Here is a 26813-nt window from a genome sequence, read left to right on the forward strand (position 1 = left end):
AGCCGTGTGCCTCCTCAGCTATGTAGTAAATAGGAACTACCTCCACGTGGGTTTATACATTTATAGCTAATGTGGAGACTTAAATGTGAAATCAGGAAAATTAAGTGAATTTGTGGGTCCCTTTCTGGGACTTGTGGCTTATTAACTGTTAAAAAGATGATATTCAAACAGGTACAGGTATATATTGATAAGTATATAAATATAAATGCTAATTTCTAGTATGAATAACATTTTGTCATTCAAGTGATTAAAATACAAACAAGACTGTGTGAAAAATAGAACAAAATGGTGATACACAAGCCCCACTAACAATAACACGGAAATTTTTTGATCTAAAGTGCAAGAGGATCATTGCACAAGGTTGGTGAATAGGATGTGACAGGAATGTCAGTAAAGGACAGGCGCAAAAGAGACATCTTGTTGTCTGTGACACATCATTGGTGTCAGTCACTAATGATCTTCTTGACATGTTGAGTATATATCTCAGAATGTATCAACATTACTTCTTTCTTCTATCATTACTGTTAGAAGTCAGTTTAAAGTTCCCATGGTAGAAACCAAGGTTTTTGCAAAGGGGTGGTTGCATGCCTTGGGGAAGATCACAATTACATGTTTGACCTTATTTGGATATGGCATTTGATAAACCTGGGATAATTAATCATGGAATAATCAATGAGATTATCCATTTGGGGCCTGTTTTTTCAGCTTTTGTTTGTGCTTCACTTAGTAGTTCTGTTTGCTGAAAAAGACTGCAGTAGTGCCAGGGATGAATGAGGAAACAATCCTGGAGAGAAACAAAATGTGAAAAATATGGCATAAATAGGGGGACCTCTATAAAAGGACAGAACTGAGAGAGTGCACTGAAAGTACTGGCCAAATGCAGCAGTCTGCAGATAAAGCCATTAATCTGCAAGAGCCCACCCAGAAACTTTAAATTCTCCACAAACTCTCAGGAACCTAATCCTCTAACAAAAAAATTCACACCTATAGCCAGATCCCCATGCTGTCAGCGCTTACATAGTTGTGTATTTTTTGTGTTTGATAGGTAATGATTTTATTTAAAATTCTCATGCTCTTAATAGATACATTTTTAATGACCACTATTACTTGCAAAATTAGAAAATAAATCAACATGTTGAGTTAAATGATAAAAATACACACAGCTAAAAATAAAAATTGAAATTAAAAATTACAAATAGAAACAAACATGCAGGGAAGTGCTAAAATGAATGCAATCAATTCCAGATTTAAAACAACCTCCCCACACTCACCCTCCCCCCCTTTCCACTACTGGGTGGTCACGGACTCATGGCAGTTACTAGTGGTTTTCTTTAGAGTCATTCCAGACTTCTATTTTCACTCATTTAAAAATGGGAAGAAAGAGAGGTATTGACTTAATTTTCTACGTGTTCTGCACTAGGTTTCAAAATTAAGGAAGCAGCTTCCTGAAATGGTGGCAGAGTGTTCCTAATCAGTGGAGCAGCAGGAGTCTGGAGGAGGCTTATGGTATGGAGAAGTTGGGCTAAAAAGCCATGAGAAATTCTTATCCCTCAGGATGGATCTTGCTAGGTTTATAGAGGGCAGTCTCTGACAGACAGTGGTGGGCAAGGGCTGGGCTCCCAGGCCTTAGCAAGGAACACAGCCCACTAACAGCTGAGTGATGCAGCACAACACTTGATGCCAAGCACCTGGGACTAGCCCTGTATGAACTTGTGGAGCTTACTTGGTACTTTACAGCTGAAAGACGTGCTTCAAAAGAACCCTCTTGATCCGAGCTGAAGTGGATCAAGCCACAGCCACAGCCAAAGACTCTGTTCCCATCCTGTGGTCAGTCGTAATACTGGACTATTTCAATGAAACAGGTACTGGGGACCTGCCATTCTGGCCTCTACTTCCTTACCAGCCTTCGTCTGCTGTGTGTCCTAAGTCAGGCCCTCTGTGGTATAAAACTGCTTAATATTGTATCCAATGGCCAGAAGGATATCAGCACCTAGGGTTTTGTGTAAAACTAAAAAATAAATTTGTGTAGGAATACTATGTGGGTTGGTGCAATGTAATTAAGTAATCAATTAACACAGTCACTTTTTTTTTTTCCTGTTCCCATTCATTACTGTATAAGCGCTTTAAAGGATATTGCATTGCTACTTGTTTTAACTTGCATGTTTCTTACTTTTCCCTTTCTCATAACACAACTCGGATGGCCACTTGCCATTTAACTCTCTGGTTCTGAGATGCAACTACGACTCAGTCTGACCTCCCCTACTGGAGGGGCAAGAGCTCAGCCTTGTGTCCCACCCACCCAGGTGTGCTGATTTGACAAGTCCCAGCTTGAAGTTCTCCTGCATATGTGCAGTGCAAAGTTCAGCTCTAAATACCCTGCCTTTCCGAGCATTAAAAGAAGCACCTAGCTGTGAGGTAGCGAGGAGCTAATCCACATCTCCTCCAAGGAAAAGCCCCAAGGGTCAAAAGAAAATGTCTTGAGAGCCTAGCCGGGCTGCAGGCAAACCTGTTAAAGCCTCCTGCACAGTCTTCCTCTCTGGACACAGGGCTCCCCATACCCCGGATGTCAGCTTAGCTTTCCTAAAACTAAAATACATATTTTTAATGAGCCTTAGCAAGCTTTGTCTGCAAAACTTCTTTCTGACACACTAAAGTAAATAGGACAATAAATCACAGTGTAATGCAGGTTTCATGTTTGGTCTTCTGGGATCTGTGGAGCTGTGGCAAGGCAGCCACTTAGTTAGAATTAACCAAATCATTGGTCTGATCACTGGCTTAATGGAAACTATTTTACATGCAGATTTGTTACTTGTTCTTCTGTTGAACTGTAAGAACACAAGCACTTGTGCACTGCTTTTATACTCCACTCAGCAGAGCTCCTCTTCCAAAGCTGTGAAGTTGCTTGTACAAGAAAGTATTATCACTCAGAATTAGTAAGATTATGAAAACTGGTTTCCATGCTGCTGAAGGCAATCACTGTGTTTTAGTTTTTAAATTAAGAGAAGATGATGTACATAAGCTCCTATATAAAGGAATAAGCACCTCTCTTGTGCAAGTGCACCCAGAGGTAACATCTAGAAGACCTTCTTCCATACATGTACGTGGATTTTTGTCAGGCCCAAAACTCAAACACAAGTTCATGGGTAAGACACCTGGGCACACCTGCAAACAGGTTCAGGCTTGAGCACCTGGAACACTGGAGGCTCCTGTGCAGATAAAGACCCTACACACAATGACCTCTCTTTCATCCTTCACCCGGGAGCTTTCCTCCTTTTTTAAGCCGGGGTAAACCACATTTACACACCACATTTCATACTAAGACACAAATGCAGGCAGGCAAACTCATTGCTATGCATGTAGGACAAGCAAATTGCTAGGTCTTGAGGGATGCGTCTGTGGAAATACCATCCTAGACTTACCCACTTTCTCATGCTTTGTTTTTCTCCAACATTCCTCTTTCCAGAAGCAGAAAACTCTGCCTGATGGACTCTCACCCACTCAGAGGAGCTCTAAAGCACTTATATTAAGCACATGGCAAGCACACATCACTTAGCAGCCGTGCACTTACATCCACAGCTCATTCACCAGCCATGTGAGAGTGCTTCACAGTCACTCACAGTTTACAGGCTTCTTCACTTTACATTTTCAGTTTTGCTCTATTTAATGTGTCTGTAGTTTTATATAGCCCCTGAAAATTAGTCATTCCTCCTTCTGTCTGCAAATCAAACATAGCTTGATCAAAAATAAAACATAATTTAAATCTATTTCAGGGGGAATAAAAATGTGCCATTCTGGTTTGAGATTTATAAAGAATAATAGTGATTATATTTTCCCATTGACTTAACAGGGCCAGGATTTGATGTGCAGTATTTCCCCTGCTCTGCAGTCTGACGATGGGAATCCTGTTTCTGTGTGTCTTTAACACAAAATGCAGTGCATCTCTGATCTTATCTGGAACTATAAAGTGCTGTTATGCTAAACAATAAAGTAATTAATGATTTAAAAAGAAAAATCAGCAAATGAAGTTCAACCAGTTCTTCTAGTTGAGCTATTAGATGCAATTAACATTTGCCTCCAATTTATCCCCTCATTCCTTTCTGGCATAGTTTAAAAACTGAACTAAGTGGCTTCAAAAGTAACAGAAGCCTCATTCTAAGTATATGCTTAAAATTACTTAAAACACTTTCCTGTAAAGAGGTTTCTCGGATCTCTGTAAACCATTTTCCTGAAAGTTCACTCAGGTGAATGTTTTTTATTTGTTTTTCTGTTTGATGTTCTTAGTTCCATGGTCTGTGAGCAACTTGTGGGCTGGTGAGTTGCTATGTGGTAGTTTTTAATTTAGTTATAAGTTTAAGCAGTCAAGTGCATTGAGTCAGAGACTGAAATGCTAGGTTCAAAATACAGTGTGCATCTATAACAGCATAAACAAAGTTGTGTACATCTACCTTATCATTAAATTAGTCATAATGCATTTTAAAAATATGATACTAATGCTTCTGAAAGATAGAATAAAATTAGTCTTAATCAGTGTAAAATTAGGTGAATCCAATCCTTATGAATGAACAACTTTCTTGCTGTGAGATACTGTCTTAATTTTATTATTGCAATACTTAAAACTGCTTAGGCTGAAATGTTTCATGGCACACATCTAGCTCAGGCTGGCAGTTTACTGAGAAGTTGTCATTGAGCCCATTTTGATATTGTGACCAAGAAAGAACCTGTCCTCATTAGGAGCACCACCACATTTTATAAGCAGCTCTCTTGAGAAGCTGTTTTGTTGAAGAATAGACTGAAAATCTGCGAGCTAAATAAACTGCATCACTCTGAAATAGTGTGATGAAATAATGAATATCTGTAACTTGAAAGTTCATGTGTTTGGGGTTTAAGGTCTAGTATTCAGTGTTTTGGAAAATTAGGAGTTGCCCACAGGCTCTGCTGGTTCCCTCTCCCGAGTGACTGATGGTGCTCCATCACCTTGCATTTCTGGGTATGTGGCTGGCCAATGCACATGTCATTCCAAGGAAACGTGATATAGTCTGAGGCTACAGCATTTCCTTGTTCTTGTGCTTTTTACCATTGAAGGTTGCTGCAATCCCAAGAAGAAGGCCATACTGCTCATTAAGAGAAAATCTATTTTCTTATATAATAAAGATGTATATATTAAGTAAATATAAGAAGTGTTTTTACAGAATGCCAAGATTAAGGTTAAAATTAAAGAAATGCATTACCAGTGTATCCTACAGATTTCTGGGCCACTATTTTAAATTGTATTTTAAATAGTCCTTCTCTCACCACATAATTTCTTTGTTCAGAACTTTGTATTTAATAATTACTTCTCAACTTGCTCATAGTATATAGTTTTATAGCCATTTAAACTTTTGATAACCCCATTCTTAACTCTTCTGGAGCTGTTTACCCTATTCGCTGTTTATTTTAAGTAAGTAGAAGTCCAATCCCCTCTCTGCCTCTAGACTGCCAAGTTAAAGAAACCAATATTTTTTAGCTTCCATACACCCATCAGATATCTCTATTCCCTCAGGGAGTGACTATTCTCTAAGTCTATACTAATCTGAATTAATCTTTTCAGAAAAATTAAGGACTAGTGTCCCAGGTTTCTCACTGGTATATTACCAGGGCTGTGTATAACAGCTTCAATGCTTTGCAAAACCTACACTGAAAAAAAAATTGATCTTAAAATCATTATGATTTATGAAATTATTAAATTTATGGCTTTCTGTGACTGCTGTGTCTTGACAGATACTAACCCTGCTGTGACAGACCAGTATATGCAGAATGTTCCATCTGCCTTTATCATTTATAAGTAATGAACATTTATCCCACAATAATAATGACTGCTGAGAACCTTTACCAGCTTGAACTCACACTTTTGTAGCACTTGTCTCCTGCCCCATTCATATGGTAACCCAGTTCTTGAAAGTTATCCCAGTCCTGCTCTCTAATAGCAGTGCCTCTGAGTTATGAGCCAATTTCCTTAATGTGCTTCCAATCATTAATGAAAATACTAAATGAAAACAATGTCAGGACCAATCCTGGTCGACTTCACAATGAGCTTCCCTCCAGCTCAAACCTTCCCTTTTCAGCAGCCCCCAGAGCTGATCTCCCTGCCCCCATGCCTCACTAATGTCACAAATAAAATATCCTCATCTTCTCCAGTTAAATTAATTATTTCTGTGCAGCACTGTATCATCAAATACTTTACGACCTCTTAATCCTTCTTCTTGTATTCCTAGAGAATTTTTTATTTTATCTAATGCAGCCTTAGAGTCACTCAGCCAGAAGATGCCTTTGGTAGAGCCTAAACTGTGTTTGTTCCATCTACCATCTGTATATTATACTGCCTGGATTGATGAGGATCAAAGCCTTTACTTTTTATCACCTTGATCTAATTTTGTTCTAAAACTCAATTATTACTGGGTGCACTAAAGGTAGCAGTGGTATCATCTGTCCCTTCTGTGTCACATGCATTTAGACTTGTATCAAAACTGAAGGCTGGTTCCTGGCTCCAGTGGATGATCCCATCTTTCCCTGCCTGAGTTTATATCCAGCAGAGGACTTTGGCTGACAATAAGAAATCTTGAGTCTGGAGCACAAACAGAAGGGTCCCTGCTGTGGGATACCTGTGAGGTTTGTTAGAGTTTAGACACCACTGAGAGGCACATTTTCTCCTACACACTGCTGTGGGCAATAAATGGCGATGCACAGTCTAGGGAGAACTGTCTCTCTCAAGCAGGTTTACTGTGAATGGAAAGGGAAGTTCCTGCATCCTTCAAATAACAGCACTCACTTCTCTTAGCTGAGGTTAATGCTTAAATGTATGCCCATTTGCTGCAGAGGCAGCACCTGAGACTGGTAACAAGACTTTTTAAGGCTTGAAATCAAGGTGTAACTTAATACATTTAGAAAGGAAAGAATGCATTTCTTACCCCCTCTATTAAATCTCTCCCCTAAGCCAAGAGACAGAAGATTACTTCTAAAATCTAAAATTCTGTACTTCAAAGATATTAAAAAAATAATATTCTGTGAGGGTAAAAAACAAAGTCAGATATGTTTTCTTGCTCTGAAATCTGACAGAACATCATTTTAGTAGCATATTCTGAGTTGTATATGTCCACCTGTAGACTGTCAATAATGAATACTTGGGTGACTGAAGTGTCATTCTTAAAATAATTGTGTTTAGTCATTTAAAAGCAAAATGAATCCAATATAATTTCAAGTTCTAAACTGGCAAATTTGCAGAAAGCCCTCAGAGTGACTTGAGAAGTCATCTTGGGAGCGGAGCACTCCTTCCCTAATCTACCTGCAGGGAGAAAGGCTTGATCCTGGCAAGGTAAAGTAATGCAGGCTCTGAACCGATGAACTCCCAGGGCCAAAACAACTCTATGTACCTACAATCAAAGGGCAAAACCAAAAGTTTCATGGCACAGGAGAGCCAGGTCAGCTCAGGGTTGCTACTGCTGCTGCAGTGGTATATGGGCCTTGAGGACTGACTGCATGATATTAGGAGTCAGACCATGCTCTGCATTACAAAAGGTAAATACAAAATAAAACACTCCCTTAGAGAACACATCAGATTAGGCACTCTCATGACATTGTGTCCTGCATTGGGAAGTTGCCCACATTCAATTAGTAAAAGAACAGACAGACACAAAGAGGGTGATGAGCACTTCAGCACCTGGTGGTTTGTGCTGTACTTGGGACTGTCACAGGGGGGCACAGAGCAGCACTTCTCTCCAACATGGCACCCCTTTCAGCTGTGCACTCACCTGTGTCCCTAGGGAAAATTATATGAACCCTGCACTTCCTAAGACTAAAACTTCCTTCAGTGGATTAGTTTTTGCTGCGCTGGATTACACGGGGCTGCAGTCAAAAATAGTAATATAATAAGGAAGTATATAGAATCCTGATACCTAGAGACCTTTGATGACACCTGAGCCACAGTATTTCCTTGGCAAACAGCCAAAACATTCTCACTCTCTTTGCTTCAGGAGAAAAAGACATGAAAACATGACCCAAGTGTTAAAGCTGCTGAGAAGCATGCCTTGGTCAGCAAGAAGATGTCATGAGAATTGGGAGACTCCAACACCTTGTCCCATCTTCCAGAGAAGAGGTGGATCTCCCTGGGGACCAGACTGGCTGGGAGTGGTATTGCTTCTGCATTTTTGCAGTTGGTTTCTCTTCAGTGCAAGGCTGGTGGGAACCTCTGATGCCCTGAGTGTCTGTACAGGGTGTCCAGCTCTGTGGACTGACCTGGGCAGAGAACAGCATTTGCCTAACATCCTCCTGCCACACAAAATGGGGCACTGCTCTTATGCCTTTCTTCTTTGATTTGCTTGGCAGTAAAACACTGAAATCACACTGACAGACACTGGAGAGAAGGATGGGCCAGAGATAAGGAAAGCATGTTATAGTCCTTGCTACTGGTAAGAGCAGGTCTCAGCCTTAGAGAAAAAGGGAAAAGGAGAACATTCAGGCCCCACAGTGCTGATATGAGGCCACATGCACCCCCGTTCCCATCCCACAGTGCAGACAGGGAGGGAACTCAGCATGATGTCCGTGGCATCCCAGCAGCTGGATGTGCATACACGTGCTAGTATCTTCTGCTTTGGACTGGAAGTAACATATGTGACCAAGCATAAGCAGTCAACTATTCAAATAGTCAATCTGTGAAAGTAAAGTACAGATTTGACAACTAAATCAGGTAATGCAGTAACTTGACCTTCCAACAACTAGAGGTCCTTAAGCTGGAAGCTTAAAAATTGCTACTATGGCCCTATTTCCTTAACTGTAAATTAATGCATTTTTACAATCTCTTTTTCAATCTAGATGATTCTGTCTCCAATCCCAGTGACACAGCAACTGATGCCGATATACCTGGGGAAATTTTAGCCTTAGTTGCAGAAGTCTTCCCATCTACAGTAATGTGATGAGCAATAAGGAGGATGAACACCAGAGCCTTCAAAGACAGGTCAGTGGTTGAAAAAAGGTCACTTTGTGCAAAATCTTTGGATGCACCCAAACACTATCTATTTCAAATTACAAAAAGCTTTAAAAACTTCATCTTAGATGTTCAATCTATGAAAAACTGTTGGTTTTTTTTTAAAAAAATCTATGAAAAACAGGTCTTTTTAGCAAAGATCTTCTTTTTAGTGTTTTATACAGCAGTGCAAATATAATGCTAGGATTAAGAATCAGAGCAATAAAAATTATTTAAAGGTGAAAACATAATTCAGAATAAAAAGTGAGAGAGAATTCCAATCCATCTCAAAACAATTTGTGCAGAGAAGGGGGCTAATCTGAATATTATTCCCTGCATTATTTCTTCAGGTCCCTTAAATTCACACATTTAACTGTTTCCAATTACTATGCATATATATAGTGCTCTATGCCAATGATAAGAAACTGCTGGTTGTGCATTTTAAAACCATCCTCAGGATCAAAATCCCAAATTCTTTTCTCTTTGGCTCTTTTTTAAAAACTATTTACATGTGCAATTTCATTACTTTTAAGAACACCTGACTTACTCACATGGAAATGAGCTAATAGTTGTGCTCTTTATGATTAAAACTCCTTTTGTTGAGAAGCAGATCTGAAGATAAATTTAAGAAAAACACATATAAGTATCAAGGAATTATTTATTTTATCACTATTTATCTAACACAAAATGGTCTTGATGTAAGTGAAGGCAGAAACCCCAAAATAACACAACCAAGACTGTCACACATTACAAAAACTGGAAATGACTCATTATTAAGGAACATGTACATTCATTTTAAACAGCATCTTTATTTTTGTACCAGAATATGGGAAGCTTTCTAGGTTATATGGTTTATTTGATTGGTTCACTGCTGCATATATATCTACACATCCTGCTGTCCACAGTGTGAGCCATGGAGCTAAGAAGAGAATTTAAAACTTACCTTTTTTTTATGACCAGTATTTAAAACTCAGCTTATAAAGATTGTGTTTGATTATTTGGAAAGTCTGGTAGTGACTTGATGGCACTAAACAGGCAAAAATGAGTGCTCATCAATGATAGATCAGTCTGAAAAAAGAAAAAATTATGCTTGAAAAAACCCTCTGTTTTATTGTAAATTAGAAGCCCAGAGAGCACACTACTTTAGAGTTTCTAAATCCCTAGAAAAAGAAATTGATAAAATGAAAACAAAATGGGTTCTCTGAAAGACATTGTCATTTTCTTCCCGAGTAGCACGAACTAAATAACAAAAATCCCACGCACACTAAAATGAAATGTAAATTCAAGATCTAGGACAGTTTACAAATCATTTCTGTGGCCCTAAAGCAAGATAAAAGGAAATAAATATACTTCATGGTTGGTAACCTATTAACTGACACCAACTGTTGCAGCTGCGAATAAAGCAAATTCATGATAAGATTAGCTATGTTGTTTGCACCTGGCCATCTGTAAATTGCTGCTTACCATAAGAATCACATGCTTTCTACTATTCACTGTGATAAATGCAGAGTAACTGTTGTTGGTGGGGAGTTTTTTTCCTTTGGTAAATAATAAACTAAATAATAAGGGAAAAAATGGTATGCAGTGGATTTGTTTTTCTATAGTTTGTGCAAAGTTTGCCATGGTGTGTTCCTGCTTTTAAAGAAAGAAGGAGCAAATCAAATAAATGAGACTGTACCTCACCAGTGTGGACAGAATAAGTCATCTAAATGTGTTTGTTTCTGATGGAGAGAGGAAATAATGAATAGTGAATAGCTCTGTAGTGAAATTGCCTTCAGGACTGTAAAGGCCTTGCAAGGTGTCCTATGGTTTTGAACAAAACTACAGGTTAACCTACCAAGAGCTTGAGAGAGTCACAAACAGCTCCTGAGTAACAGATAATGGTGCTGCTGCTGCTGCTGCTGGCTATCCCTTATTTTCTGGCTAGAAAAAGCACACAAGAAGAGAAAGTTCATTGCACGTGTGGTGTTCGGATGCTGCCTTGCCTACTCATGGATGGGTGTCAAAATGCTGAGCAGGAGAGGGCAGCTGTGAAGAGCAGAGACCAAGGCGTGCAAGGCTTCTGTCACCCCCCAGAAAGCAGCAGCCATCCCCTCCAGAGCTGCTGCCCCCTCCACACATCAGTGCTGGGGTGGGCATCTCCTCAGCGAGGGCAGCACACCTGAGAGGGCCCGGGGAGCACACGCAGGGCTGGGAAACACCCAGGCAGCGCCTGCTCCACTCCTGCAGGACAGTGCCATCGGCGCAGGGGGACCTGGCACCCTTCCCGGGGCACAACAGGGGGTACCACAGACCAAACCAGCAGGATATTTTCCTGCTTTGTCATGAGAAGATGCTGCCAGAGAGGTGTCTTGAAGTCCTGAGTAGACGTGCTACATGTGCAGCCAGACCTAGCAGTGGCAAGTCAATTTGAAGAATCCGAAGCCGGAATGATAAATAAGGAATGATTAATGATTAATGAGTGCCCTGAATACAGAACCTTTTCTTACTCCAGCTGAATAATTTTTTTACTCCAGCTAGATACTGTTCTCTACTCTATTAACTAAACCTTAAAAAACTGCTCAACCATACTGCAGAAAATGTACCTGTGCTGTAATTTGTCATTGTTTCAAATGACAGTATCAGCTATACAAGTCTCTCATTTAAGTAATGGCATATCACAGCAGCCAGCATGAATATTACAGCCCTCATTAAACAACAGATTCCACCGCTCCTGTCACTGCTTAATATAGCACTGTTGCCCTGTGTTCCAAAAGAAGAACAATTGCAGGAGGGAAAAAAAAAAGTAAATACAATCAAATGTCTGAGTTGAAGTCTTACCATGGCTGTGAGATAGTTGAGTGTCAGATATCCTTTCACAGCTGGATTTGCTTAGAACTCAGTGAACAATCCAAAGAGCAGTCAGACACCACTTCTCTCCCCCAGTTTGCAGTAATTTTGGCATTACATGTCGAGCTTTTCTGAGAAGCAGCTTCAAGCTGCTGATGTACAGCAGCAGGCATTTTCAAACCTCTGTTACTGAATATAGATATGAAGCATATAAGATTACTAAATACATCAGCATATATCTATGTAAGAACAGCAGAACTTCTTCCATTTATAGCAGTAAAGATGGCAATATATTTCTAGGATAAGAAAAAGGAAAAAACAAAAATAGATTACTTGAGAAAGATTAAGTAATGTATGATTTTTATCTTCATCAGTAGGTGGCCAATTTTTCTTCTTACTTGCTGTGTGTGATTCTGAAGAGGAAATCAATAAACCACCCATAGGTAAATTTTTGCAAAGCTGGATGGAATGAGAGCTGTGCTCTGGGTCATTGCTGATTAAATTTCCTTTATGGTATTAGTAACAAATTAGTGCAGAAGTTGTACTAGAGGCTGAGAACAGTGAAACAAAGTTCAAGACACGAGAAGCTGTGGGCTGGTGAAGTTATGCAAAGAAGCCAAAAGCCTGATGGTGCTTACTTGGTGAAGCCTTCCCTCAGGATGGAGTGGGGAGAAGATTTTTGCACAGGGGACCAGCCAGACAAGAGCCAGGCAGCACCACAGCCCGTTCCCAGCTGCTGTGTAAGTACCTCGGAAAACTGGAGCCACCCTGGAATCACTGCTGATGGGATGCATTAAACAAGGGTGAGAACCTAAAAAGCTGGTGTTGTTTCTGGTGCCTGAGATGGCTCATATACAGTTAGCTCAGGTATTTTTACACCACACCACAGACTGCAGGGTATATCTATCCTAAAATGTAAGTGCCTCCAGTGTGTATTTCTAAAGGAACTTGATACCTTCTGTCTTTTTTAGCTCTGTCGCCTAAATGCTGGAATTTTTTCTCCCCAATGGTCTCGCTATTTTTTTCTGCCAGCGATTTTTTTCTCTCTCTTGACAAGGTCATACACAGAAATCTTGAGCACAGTGGCTGTGCATCTGCACGTGCTCGTTGTAGCAGCCATGGTGCCTCAGAGCTGTTCCTTGACAGTCACACACCTCCAGAATGAGCCTTACTTAACACATCGGCTACAAGACACGAGATGCAGCCTTGGATCCTGGTTACTTCCACGCTCTGTGAAGCATCTACACTGTTCCCACATAACACCCGGGCCACCCCAGCAGAGGCTTTCTCCAGTGCTTTATGTCACAGGGGTGAGAGCCCAAGGAAAACTGCAAGAAGTGCGTGCCTCCAACCCTGCCCCGGCCCTGGGGCACGCGTGGGCAGCTCCCAGTGACTCCAGCCCTGGAATGTCCGTGCATGGGGATGCTGCAGCATCACCCACCAGCACCGTGTCACCTTCCACCTCACAGGCTCCACAAAGACCAGGAGGAGAGCCTGAAGGAGCAGACCTCGGACTCCTGGTGAAGGCAGGTTTGATGAAGTATGAGCAATGTTGGTGTAAATGTTGTCTTTCTGTATTATCTGGGAGATACTTGCGTTGTAAGGCCATTATGAAACATCTTACTTGGCATATAAACGTGTAATTTACCAATAATTCTGAGCAGACTACTGATTTGTGGAAGTCACCCCCATGTCATTCGAAGGTGCCCATCAGCCAGACACTAAAATAAGGAGTGAAAAAAAAAAATCAATTAAATGAGAGTAAGAACAGACTATTTGGATGTGCACAGTCTTCCTGAATACAGTGATATTTTCTAACTTATCAACAAGATTTACACCTCCAATTTCAAAGGCAGTCCCAAAAAAAACAACAAAAGTTTAGCAGGTAACCATTCTGTGGAAGACTTTTAATTAGCAGAAATACAAGATTTGTAATGGTTTTCAACTGCTACATTTATAATCCACAAAATTACTGTACACTAGCATACTCATACAATTTAAATAACACAATAATTTTATAAAGCAAAATTCAAAGTTATGGGGTTTTTTAAAATAAATTTCGGATACCTATTCTGAAACCAGACTTTGTGTTATTGGTGGAAAGACAGGAGCTCATGATTTAAATTTAGGAAAAGACATAGAAAATGCCTGATTCTTATAGTGCATGATATTCCAGTTTTCTGAAGTTCCATACAGACAATTTATTTCTCATAGTAACTAATTCACACTTGAATACAAACTCTATAGAGCAATGCAAATTCAGACATTGTGCCTCACTTGAGCACACCTGCACATTGAGATAACTGCTGTATACACCTCTTGACTGTGAAAGCTAGATCAGGATTACATGGGATAGTATTCCACCACCTTCTTCATTCTGTTCAAAAAGATACAATTTTCTGAGAAAACAAGATTTAAAAAATTATTATTTCTAAATAAATATTCATGTTTAATATCAAACTAATAAACTTATTCTGCACAAACAGCCTAAGCGAGATAGGTCTCAGAGATTACAGAAGAGACACTGGCAAGTACAGAGTGATATCATTTGAGCAATCTATTCAGAAAAGATTAAGAAACAAAATCTACTTACTAGTTATCACACCAGCACCATCATTAAGAACAATTATATGGAAGGAACCAGGATGAAAGCCAAACTTCTATTTGTCCAGAGCACAAAAGGGAAAAGAAAAAATTACTTTTTTCTCTCATTCATTTTAGATTTAAATGAATTTTGCCTCTTCCCAACAGAACCTGATCTAGCTTTTTTTGATCTGTGCATCAGGAACATCAAATCAGAAAAGTTAAATAAAAACTGTTTGACAGGAATTAATCTATTAATGTCTGAAGAGTATTGGGCTGAATGGAGGGTGATAGATTTTTTTGAGTACAAAGGCAATTTTATGATAACAAATAAACACTCTCTAATGCTGGAAATGATAGACCACTCTTTTGTCTACTACTGCCAGAATACCTTGTACATAGATAACCCAAGCTGCCTGCAGGTTGCCAGAGGATTTTTTTTACTTAGAGTTGGATCCTGTTGAAAATCACTGGTTAATAACCCAGAGCTTGCAAAAGAAAAAAAGGACCATTTTCACAACTAAACAATATGCAGGATATTTTTCTCTCCCCCCCTCCCTTAGTTTAATTATCTTAAATATATCACTAAAGAAATGACCTTGCAAAAACCGAGCCAGAAATGCTAAGATCTTCATTTTAAAAAACATATTTTTCCTGTGTGCACAGGGAATACCTTATCCTTCCTTTCCAGGAGGAGTAAGTACAAGCAACATTTCTCTTAATACAAGAAGACATTCATACACTGAATGTAATAGTATGCAACATCCCACCTGAAGATCCTTAAAAACAACCCACATTTAACTCAATGCACAGTGGTTTTGTAGCTCCCCCTTATCAGTGATGCTAAAATCTGGGTGACATCATGATGTTGTGGAAGTGGGCACAAATATTATTTCATTCTTGGTACTATGTGGGCTTCTGCTGAACTGCCTGCTGGCAGCTGTTTGCTCCTTCATAGAGATGGCAGGAAAAGATGAGCTGAACGTTACACTGGCGGTGGAGATAAGGTTGTAGAAGGCAGGGGAAGGTGAGGGCAAGCAGGAAGGAGAACACAGATGGCTGGGAGGGAACGTAAGGGGCAGAGGTGAGGAACGCGTTCAAAAAGTGCAGTGGTCCAAAGAAGTGGGGCCCTGGCTCCTGACCCTCCTGCAGGGAGGAAGGATCGGCCCTGTCAGAGAGCTGGCTGCAGGCACCGCCAGCTCCCCTCGCTGGCTCTCCTCTTGGGCTCCCCTTCCCGGGGTGGCCTTCACGCAGCTGCAGCTCATGCATATGCAATCCGCTGCTACATATGCAGCAGACCGGTAATTCCTCTTCAACCTTGTGGCTTTTCACTTTGCAGAAAAGGCTTGCCAAAACGTTTTTTTTTTTAAATGAACTAAAAACTCTTCTTATATAAAGCTGTTAAAAAACAACAACAAAAAAAGTCTACTAAATGTTACAGGATTTAATAGGAGACGCAGTTCTCCTTTTAAGTAAATGCAAACAATGTGTTTCCAAGTTTCTTTATTATTAATATTTTTGGCAGAGCTTTTTGAACTGGTGTTACTCTTAGGGAACAAACTGAAACTTAAAAAGTCACAAAGTGGGTAAAGGATAGAAAGCATTATCATATTTTCTTACTAAAATCACTGGAGAGGTGTTCCTGTCCTCCCAAACCAAACATTTACATAAAAGTGATAAATATCTGAATTAATATAAATTTGTATATGCAAATGGATTCCTACCTACTTATTTTGTTAAATGAGCTAGAAAAGTGTTGGCATTTCATAACAGGAGCACTGGGTGTCTATGTGCAGGCTTGTATTCAAGTAAAATGCAAGTGAATATACAGTCTGGAACGAAACAATACCATACAACTTTAGGCAACAGATTTTCACTCCTAAGTAAATAATATCCTCCATAAAACACTTCCCAGTAATAAAAGTTCTCCACAAAGCTATCGGAGAGAGTTCAAAGCATTTATGAATCACCTTAAATAAAAGTACACTGTGAATCGGAGTGATGCAATTGTACAATGGAGTTTTCTTCTTGCAAACAGGACGAAGGAGGGCCCTCTTTCATGTCTCAGTTTACACCTCTGATCCTCAAGCACGCTCTTTGATCTTTGATGAATATCTGTTATCATCATGTTATTTCAAAAGCCATGCCTTTTTAAATTTTTTTCCCCTTAATGGCAAGCATTTCGACTACTTTATTTTCTTTGGATCAAAATAGGCAATAGGAAGGTGGTGGGGAATGTGTTCTTCAGTGGCATACCACTGCTCTGGCCTTGTCATTTGCAGTTCAAGGAGGTTGAAATAACCCCAATACACCTATTTCAAATGCAGCGCAAAATGTCAGGAAAAATATGTGTTACAGAGGAAAACACTTAGAAATAATAGAGGGGTTTCTTCAAGATAAATAAGATGCCACCTTTCCCTACCCTGTGGATGCCTGTCACGGGGCACGGGAAGCAAGATGTTAGTGAATCCCGTTCACTCATTCATTTATTCCCCGCAGCGTGTCCCCTAGGATCGCTGGACGACCCTCGGATGTCACTGCTCAGGACGTGCCCGGGTCAGAGCCCTGCCCCTCCGGTGCGGGTGAGCACGGCCGGGCCCTGCCCCGCCGCGGGCACCTCGTGGGGCGGCGGGGGCGCGGAGAGCCGCGCCCTGCGGGCACAGCCGCGCCGCTGCGCGCATCCCTGCGGGCCGCTGGGCTCACAGCGCGGAACTGACGGCGTGTCAGTGAAGCCGAGCGGCCGCGCCGGGGCGGCTGCGGAGCGGGGAGGCTGCAGGGGGTAAGAGGCGGCCGCAGCACCCGCGGGGCTCCTGGCTGCGCTGCGCCAGGGCAGGGAAGCGCTCCGCGCCGGCGGGGGCACGCAGGAACACGCTCACGGGAGGGAAGGTCTGCTCCCGAGAGCTCAGACCGAGTAGGTTGCAAAGCGTTTCCCACAGCCGACGGAGCTGGGGGTGTGGAAAAGACCAACGGCAAGGGCTGCAGTTAAAGGAGCCTGTGCGCTGGTAACCCTCAGTTCAAAACAGAAGAGCGAGGAGGGGGGAAGAGCGGTGCTAAATCTGCGTGTCCTTAAGACGTTTTAACCGGTGAGGATTGCGTGTTGATTCACACAGAGCACCTGCAGTCAACCACAGATTCACAGAACGATTTGGGTCGAAGCGGACCTTAAGGATGACCTAGTTCCAACCCCCTGCCATGGCAGGGGTACCACCCACTAGATCATGCTGCTCAGGGCCCCATCCAACCCCGTCTTGAACACTTCCAGGGATAGGAATGCTGGAATCAATGCTTTAAGTGCCCAGTCCTGCAGTAGATTTGCCCAGAGTTATTGTTCCTGAGCAAATCTCTCTTGCTCCATGTGCAAGGCGAGCTGCAGGTCCCGGTGTGTTTTCAGTGCCCCTGCCCTTAAACCCCGCATCGGGGTTTGGCATCACTCGCACGCTGTTCCGGCGGCGTACAGCTGACTGCGTGGGCACTGCCGCTCTTTGACGGAAACCCACCGAATTTCAGTCAGAAACTTGCAGCTTATGCTGCTTCATAAAACCACAGGGGGGAAAAAAATTAAAACAATAATAATCGCATGTTCGCTAGCTCCGCGTTTTCCCACGTCTGGCAGAAGAGGCTCAGCGCTGCCACCTCGCGTCCCGCGCCGCATCCCCGGCCTCACGGAGCCTGCAGGAAACAGAAAGGGAGTTTCAAGGGTTTTTAAGTTGTAAACGAGGAGAAGCCTTGCCAATACTCTTAAAACTTCATTTTTAGACGGAAGTTGAATGCTCGTGCTTTATGCCTAGGCTTAAAAAATTTGGGGAGCTGGAAAGTATTTTCAGTCCGCCACTGGAGGATGAGGGGTGGAAACAATTAACTTTGAGGAAACAGCTAAGAAATTGTTGTAAAATGCTTTTTATAGAGTTTCACATCGTGTTCTTACACTTGCTTTATTAAGTAGCCCTAAATTTCACTTTTGTGGAGTTTTTGTTCAGGAAATAATAGTCTTCCATCCATCCCCACTTTTTGAACCAATATTAAATTGATGTGGCTGCTTTGATCAGGAAGACAACTCCTCACCTGGAGATGAATTTTATTCATGGTGGTCAAGACCTTGCAGAACTTAACATAAACAAGTGAAAAATTTCTTACGCTTTTTCTTTTTTGTTTGCCTATCAGTTTGGGGTTTATTTGTTTTGCTTTAATTTGTGTCTGGAAACATGGGAATATTTTACTTGCTTTGTAGTTTAAACAAATTGATATTTATATGTAAAATACAACAGTTGGGGGTTGAAATCCTGCTGGATACCATGCTGACAGGTGGAGCAGCCAGAAGCTACTGCTCCCAGTCCCAGTTTTTCATGCTGCTGCACATGAATACCAAGAGTGTAAGCAAAAGCCAGGGCTTATTCCTGACACCAAACCCACAGTGAGCCTCCTTTTCTGTAGATGTTGGTTGTAGAGGGTAGAACAGATTTGATCTTAGCTTTGGGGCTGCAGGGGAAAAACACAGCATAATTTACTACTTACAAAGTGTGAAGGTGAGAAACTCCACTGATGTCACTGGATGTCGTCAGCCTAGAGGAAAGCAATATTTTATCCAATCTTGACCAGAGGCTGTATGAGGAACCAATGTATTATTTTTGCAAGCAAAGCTATAATTTAATTTGTATCTTTGTAAACAGTCTCAGTAATGTAGGTGGCCTACCCAGGGAGGTACTGAGAATTCAGGATTTTTCTCAGCACTTCACAGCCGTGTTCTTTGAGTCCAGTGTGAGATCTTAATATTCAAAGCCTGTTCTCAATCCAGCTAGAAGCTCTGCTAAAGGATCCTACCATAAATTTTCTTGCAACTATATACAACTTATTTTTAGACCTCTTAGATATTTTAGCTATATCCAACCATTATTTTGCTTCTGATTTAAAAAAGGTGTTTCTAATGGGTGTTGTGTAGAAAAAAAAAAAAGAAAAATATAGTTTTAACTGGTGCTGTGTTTTGCCTAATAGCTTTTCTGGTCCCTGGCCTGATGAGTGATGTGAGGAATCTTTGGGAAGTAACACTACCATTGTTTTTATGGTCTTACTGCCCCCTTTACCTGAATATTGGAGGGGAGGTTGATGCCACAAGACCTGCGGGGGTGCTGCACAGCGCCTGACCTCGCTGCCCTGCTTTTCTTCATTACTGATCGTTGCAGGACAGAGGGAGGGGCGCATGAGACCGAACAGCAATACCAGAAGAGCACCTTCAGCCCGGGAAGAACCCTGGGGAGGCGGGGAGGGGGGGCCCTGCTCGGCGGGGCGCACTGGCAGAGGCGCGGCAGCACCTCCCCGCCAGGGCCGTACCTGCCTGCCGGCTGCGCCCCGCTTCTTCCTCCCGCGGCCCCTCCCGCTCTCTGGGGACCCGGAGGGGACGGGCTGGGACCCCCAGTCGCAGCCTGTCCCCGGGATCGGGCGTCTCGGTGGGAGCGCGGCATGCGGGAGCGGCAGGTAGCGAAACGCAGGAGAGGGGTCGGAGGGTAAAAACGCGATAAGGGCAACACCTCTTCCTCGCTCCGCGCCGGGGAATTTGGGGCGGGCGGTAGCGTTACTCAGCGCCCTGCCCGGTGCGGGGCCCGGCGCCCCGCGGGAGGTGCCCGCCGCCGGTGCCGTCCCACCCCCTGCGCCGCTCCGCTCCGCTCCGGCTCCGCGGCGGAGGTGGCGTGACGGCAGCGCCTCCCGGGCGCTTCTGCAGGGCTGGCGACCCCTCCGTGACACTCCGCGTGTGGGCGTGGGGACGGGCGCGGGGCGCCCTCCGGCATCCCCCGGGCAGCGCTGCCCGCTGGGCGTGCGGCGGCTGCGGGGCGGCGGGAGCAGCGTCCCGGCCCTTTGTGCGGGCAGGTGTCCGCGCTCGCCGCCCCGCAGCCGCGGCGCGCGGGGGCGGGACGCCTTGGTTCCCCGTTCTCCCTTTCTTTCTTCTTCTTCGCGAGGCGCGGGGCGGCGCGCGGAGCTGCCCTCCTGCCCCTTTTAAAAAGTTCGCCCCGCCGCCGGGAATGAGGTCAGCGCGGGCGCTTCCCATTGCACGCGGCCATTATTACCGCTCCGCGCCGGCCGCCAATCCCGGGGAGGCGGGCGGGGCTTGGCACGCGGAGGGCGTTGGATACAGCGCGCGATTGGCCGCGGGGCGGGCTGCGAAAGGATAAAGCGGCGCGGGGCGGGCGCGGGGTCCGCTCTCAGCTGCGGCCGGCGGAGCGCGGCGTGCGGGGGGCGCGGGGCAGCGCCCGGCGGGCGAGCGCGGGGGGCGGCGGCGGCTCCGCGGGGCTCCGCGGGCGCGGAGCGGCAAGCAGCAGCACCGCCGTCGGCAGAGGACGAGGAGGAGAACGGAGCTGGGCGCCCGGCTCGCCGCTCTTCCTGCCGGGGACGTACACACTCGTTCATGCACGAGCGCTCTTTTATTTTTCTTTTTTTACGGCGATTTTTTCAATTATTATTATTTTTGCCTTCTTATTTCTTATTTTTCTTTTTTCTTTTTTTTTCCTTTTTTTTTTTGCCTTATCCTGAGGGGTTTCCTTGTCGCCCGGTACCTCGCAACTGACAAATCCAACCTGCACAAACTCCTGGCCGCCGACCCCGCCGCCACCACGGGTCCTGGAGCCGGGATTTTCGGGGCTTCGGGGGCGCGCCGCCTCCCCCCTCCCCCTCGGCGGTGCACGCTGGCCGTGCCCAGCGCTGAGAGACTTTCGGCGGCAGGAGTGCCGCTCTCCTGAAACGCCGCGGGCAGGCGGAACGCGCTTGTGAACTGGACCAGCTGCTTCGGGGAGGGGGGAAACCCGATGTGGTGAGGAAAAAAAGCAGACCGACACCCCCCTCCAAAAAAAAAAAAAAAACCACCACAAAAAAAAAAAAAAACCCCCAAAAAAAAAAAAAAAAAAGCAAACTTGGACGGGCGGCTCGCGGCGCTGCTTTTGCAGAAACTCTTGTCTGACCGCGGGCGGCCCCGCCGCTCCTGCTGCTGCCGCCGCCGCTGCCTCGAGGGGGAGAGGACCGCGCCGCCGGGGACGAGGCGCCGGTGTGGAAGTACAAGTGGTGCGGGGAGCGGGGGCGCGGCCGCGGGGGGCTGCGCCGTCCCGGTGCCGCTGTGAGAAGTTGCGTGCCCTGCCCCGCGCCGGAGCGGCGCTGAGCCCCGGCGAGCCCCCCGCCGCCGCCGCCGCGATGGTGCAGCAGACCAACACGGCGGAGAACACGGAGGCGCTGCTGGCCGCCGAGACCTCCGACTCCGGGGCCGGCATCGAGCTGGGCATCGCCTCCTCCCCCACGCCGGGTTCCACCGCCTCCACGGGGGGCAAGGCGGATGACCCGAGCTGGTGCAAGACACCCAGCGGGCACATAAAGCGGCCCATGAATGCCTTCATGGTATGGTCACAGATCGAGCGGCGAAAGATCATGGAGCAGTCCCCCGACATGCACAACGCCGAGATCTCCAAGCGCCTGGGCAAGCGCTGGAAGCTGCTCAAGGACAGCGACAAGATCCCCTTCATCCGGGAGGCGGAGCGGCTGCGCCTCAAGCACATGGCGGACTACCCTGACTACAAGTACCGGCCCAGGAAGAAGGTGAAGTCGGGCAACAGCTCCGCCAAGCCCGGCGACAAGGCGGACAAGGGCGGCGGGGGCGGCGCCGGCGGGGGCAGCGCGGGCGGCGGCTCCGGCGGCCCCAAGCCCCACGGCAAGGCGGCGGGGGGCAAGGCCGCCCCGTTCCCCGGGGAGCCGTCGGCCGCGCTGCTGCCGCCCGAGCACCAGGCGCTCTACAAGCCCCGGGGGGCGGCGGGCGCGCCCTCGGGACCCGGCAAGCCGCTCGCCGAGAAGAAGCTGAAGCGTGTCTACATCTTCGGGAGCGGGCAGGCGGCGGCTGCCTCCGCCTCCCCGGGCGGCGCCGTGCCCGGCAGCCCCACGCTGAGCAGCTCGGCTGAGGCCGGCGACCCCTTGAGCCTCTACGAGGAGGGGGGCGGCGGCGCGGGCCGGCCCGACGGGGACTGCGGCGGCGTCGCCTGCCCCTCGCCCTCCGGCTCCGGCTCGCCCTCGGATCACCGCAGCTACACCAGCTTGCGTGCCTCCTCCCCGGCCCCCTCGACGGCGCATTCCTCCTCCGCGTCCTCCCACTCCTCCTCCTCTTCCTCCTCCGGCTCCTCTTCGTCGGACGACGAGTTTGAGGACGACCTCTTGGACCTGAACCCCAGCCCCGGCTTTGAGAGCATGTCCCTGGGCAGCTTCAGCTCCTCGGTGCTGGACCGGGACCTGGATTTTAACTTCGAGCCTGGCTCGGGCTCGCACTTTGAGTTCCCGGACTATTGCACGCCGGAGGTAAGTGAGATGATCTCGGGGGACTGGCTGGAGTCCAGCATTTCCAACCTGGTCTTCACTTACTGAGGCGAGAGCCGGGCCCTGCTGGAGGAGGCACCGGCGCGCGTGGCTGTCGGCAGGACTCGCCCACCCCGCCAGGCGCTTTTGTGTCTTTTTCTGTTTTGTTCGGTGTTTGTATTTTGGGGTTTTTTGGGGAGGGAGGAAGTGTTTTGTTTGTTTCTGGGAAGGGGCTGTTGAAAGACTGCTTTTTGAGCTTGGGGAAGGAGCGGGATCGCCCTCTTCTTGCGGAAAGGCCAGCAGTCCCCTTCCTCCGGCTGCAGACGGACTCGCACACACCCCCTCCGAGAGAGGAGCCTGACGGTGCTTTTTGAGAGACTGGCGGGAGCGAGACGCTGTCCTTTTCCCTTTTTTTATTTCCTGAAAAGAGAGACAGAGAAAGGGGGAGGGAGGGGAAACCACACACACCTCTGGGTTCTTTATTATTGCCCATTTTATAGGAATAAAGAGGAGGGGGAGCGATGTGTTGTGCTGAGAGCACACTGGATGTCTTGAGCATTCGCCCTTTCCAAAGAAAGAGCGATCAGAACTGCTTGGGAAAAAAAAAAAAAGGAACAGAAAATCCACCCAAATCCTTCGCAAAGTTCACATTTGCGGGGAGAAATCCTGTCCCGGTTTCTTCTGCGGTGAGAAGAGGCAACAATGCTGGGAGGAGGAGGAGGTGGATGGAGCTGGACTGAGATCCTAGTTAAGCGGAGAAGAGCCAGACTTACACTTGAGAGCTATCTTGGAAATACGGTGGGGGTAAATAATAATAAACTGAAATGGATTTGCACGTACAGATAAGGTGGCGGCAGCGCTTTTCTCAGTCACCTCATGTAATATGTAGAGAGAAAAATAAGGCTGAAACTTCAAGAACACTGAAAACTTCTTTTGAAACAGAGACCGAATGGGAACAGTTTCTGTCATGATGTGGTACAGGGGAAACTGAGGGCGATGGCTTTTGCAAAAAAAAGGAAAAAAAAAAAGCGAAAATACAAAAAAAAAGTAGTTTTTTTCTTCTTACTCAGAATCGTGATGGTGTTGGATTATTTCACTGGTGGGGTTTAATATAGCATGTTATTCTGTCTATCTTTTCAAGATTTCTGTAAGACTGTTGAACAGTTTAAAAAAACAAAACTAGTGTTAGGATAATATAAAAGCAGATAGATGGCGCTATGTTTGATTCCTACAAAAATATCACCAGCTTTTTTTCATTCTTAACTCTTTAAAGGATTCAAACGCAACTCAAATCTGTGCTGGACTTTAAAAAAATGAAAATTCAGGACCAAATTTTTTCTCAGAGTATGTATGTGTTTGTTCCTTATAGCTGTAAATGAAAAGACTGTTTTTTCTCACCGATGCTCCATCCTCGTATTGTTTTTTTTTTCCTTGTAAATGTAATCGGATGCCATTTTATAAGTGGACGTATTTATACTGGCCAAACATTTTTGACTTTGTATTTCTTTGTCCTTTTTTGGTAGTTCTCGTTGTTACCCGCACCATTTTTATGTCTCCTTCACTGAAGGGCTAGAGTTTTAACTTTTAATTTTTTATATTTAAATGTAGACTTTTGACACTTTTAAAAACAAAAAGAGAAGAGAGATGAAAACGTTTGATTATTTTCTCAGTGTATTTTTGTAAAAAATATATAAAGGGGGTGTAAATCGGTGTAAATCGCTGTTTGGATTTCCTGATTTTAACAACAGGGCCGCTGGTTAGTATCTCACACGCGTGTGCGCGCTCACGCTCACTCACACTCTCACACACCCACGAATCAGCCCCTATTTTGTCCATGTTTACACTCCAATCTGCAGGCATCTTAAAGTGACAGCATCCCTCACCGCCCCCGCCGCTGCCCGCTCCGCAGCCCCCCGCCTCTGGCGGAGGGGGCGGCTGGGGGCCCGGGGAAGGGATTTACACTGTATGCTACCGTTTTGGGGAGCCACCTGTCCCCGGATGAAGTGAAGCAACTGGTGCATTTACACAGAAGGGATCCTGTACCTTTAACTTGTAAACCACATCTTTTGCACTTTTTTTCTAAGCAAAAACGTGCCGTTTAAACCACTGGATCTATCGAAATGCCGGTTTGAGTTCGCGACACTATGTACTGCGTTTTTCATTCTTGTATTTGACTATTTAATCCTTTCTATTTGTCGCTAAATATAATTGTTTTAGTCTCTTATGGCATGATGATAGCATATGTATTCAGGTTTATAGCTGTTGTGTTTAAGATGAAGAAAGTGAAAACATCTTTGTACATTTAAGTCTGTATTATAATAAGCAAAAAAGAAGATTGTGTGTTTATGTATGTTAATATAACATGACAGGCACTAGGACGTCTGCCTAATGAGGTGGTTCCGTTAAGGGTTTAACTTTTTTGTTCTTTTTTTTTTGTTCTTTTTTGGTCATCCATCCTGTGCAATATGCTGTGTAGATTTTTTTTTTTTTTTTTGGTCTACGGTCACCCACAACACAACGTGGGGAAAGGGAAAAAAAAAGAAAAAAAATCATGCCAGCTAACCATGTCAAGTTCACTGCCTGTCAGATTGTTGATATACCTTCTGTAAATAACCTCTCTTTTTTGTTTTGTTTGTTTTTATTTTCCTTTTTTTTTTTTTTCTTCGGGAAGGAAATAAAATCAGCTGGAACTGAACCCTAACACTGGGCTGCCCTTGTCATCATTGCTACGCCGCCAGGCCCCTCGGGGCAGGTGTGTTTGTCCCTCCGGACGGGAGGGGCCGGGCAGGGAGGGGCCGCGCTGCCGAACCGCCCACCCGGGACCGGGACCGGGGCACGGCCGGGGAGCGCCGGTACCGGCGGGGGCTGCGGGGCCCGGGCTCGGCGGCTCCAGGGCAGGGGGGTTCCCACCTCCCGGCGCCTCGCTTCGCCCCCCGGGGCAGCTCGCCCTGGCGGACCGCGGGTTGAGATTATTTTCCCCTTTAAAGGGATTCCCCCTACCCTTATGTTTTCCTTTCCGCCCTGGCGCTTCGCGTGAGAGCGGCCGGCGCGAACGAGCGAGCGGCAGTGGGGCCCCGCCGCCCACCCTCCATCCAAAATAGTTTCTCCGGGGCACTTTAATGAAGACTTACTAAGGCAAAGCGTAAACAAAAATCCGGCCCTCAGCCGTAGGGATGCTGGGGGCTCACGGGGAGGTCCTTGTCCCCTCCTCCCCGCTGGCCGCCAGACGGGGCCGAGGCCGGTGACCCCGCTGGGTTTCGACGTCCCGGGTACCCGCCAGCATTCCCTTCCTGCCTGCGAATATGCATCGTACCTCGAGCAGTGTTTTGTAAACCGATTAAAGCATCCCACTGACATAATGGTTTCACTTAGCTGTTAATTTACAGCTGGCTTAGAGCCACGAACTCTTTTTCCATGAAAAAGGAGCAGCAAGCGAAAAGAGCCGTGGTAGCGGCTGTTTCGCAAAGCCACCGGCGCAGGAGGTTAATGTTTGCTCTGCCTTATCCCCGTGAATTCCTGGGTTGTATTTGCCTTGTAAAAAACCCCATCAGCAGCTCCGCGCCACTCATTGCCTGGTAGCTTTCCCGGTTAGCCCCCTTTGCATACAACGCCTTTCCTGTCCAGGGTCATTTGCAAATCCCATGTCTGTGCCGGTGGCCTCGCGTGTCCCCCGGAGCATCCCCGCCCGGCCCGACAGGCAGCCCCCGGAGGGGTGCGCCCAGCCCCGCCCGGCCGGGGCACCTTGCTGTGTCCAGGCGGTGCGGTTAGTGATTAACTTCCCCTTGGGTCTGGGCACTGCTGGAAATCGTCGGAAAAAACTGCTAGGGGTGGTGATGGGACAGGCGACAGGCAACAACATCCAGCTACAGCCACTGGCAAGCAACGGGCCTGGGACTGCGTCCCCCCCTTTGCCTGGCTCCGGTTCCCGCTGCCCCTCCAGGCCCCTTGGCCGTTGGCTACAGTTGACTTGAGGGGTTTTATGGTTTCCTGCCTGTGTGGTTTGAGTTCTCCCATTATAATAAAGTCCAGTGGTGGCAAACGGATTGTTTTTCTGGGGACTCTTTGGTGACACAAGTTGTTGTTTCCAGATAGC

The 26813-nt window shown here is 45.8% G+C and overlaps 1 protein-coding gene across 1 annotated transcript; it reads left to right on the top strand.

The window, feature by feature from the left end:
* The first annotated feature begins 21273 nt into the window (after positions 1–21273).
* Positions 21274–25421, top strand: SOX4 (SRY-box transcription factor 4). The gene has a single exon (XM_039712141.1). It carries the CDS (start codon positions 21578–21580, stop codon positions 22787–22789), a length of 1212 nt encoding a protein of 403 aa, XP_039568075.1. The 5' UTR covers positions 21274–21577; the 3' UTR covers positions 22790–25421.
* The last annotated feature ends 1392 nt before the right edge of the window (positions 25422–26813 follow it).

The sequence above is a fragment of the Passer montanus genome, unplaced genomic scaffold, assembly GCF_014805655.1.
Source record: "Passer montanus isolate IOZ18808 unplaced genomic scaffold, ASM1480565v1 scaffold26, whole genome shotgun sequence".
Taxonomy (NCBI): Eukaryota; Metazoa; Chordata; class Aves; order Passeriformes; family Passeridae; genus Passer; species Passer montanus.

Bases quoted from the DNA above. Each gene is read 5' to 3' on its own strand.
- SOX4 (XM_039712141.1), top strand. From the start codon at position 21,578: ATGGTGCAGCAGACCAACACGGCGGAGAACACGGAGGCGCTGCTGGCC.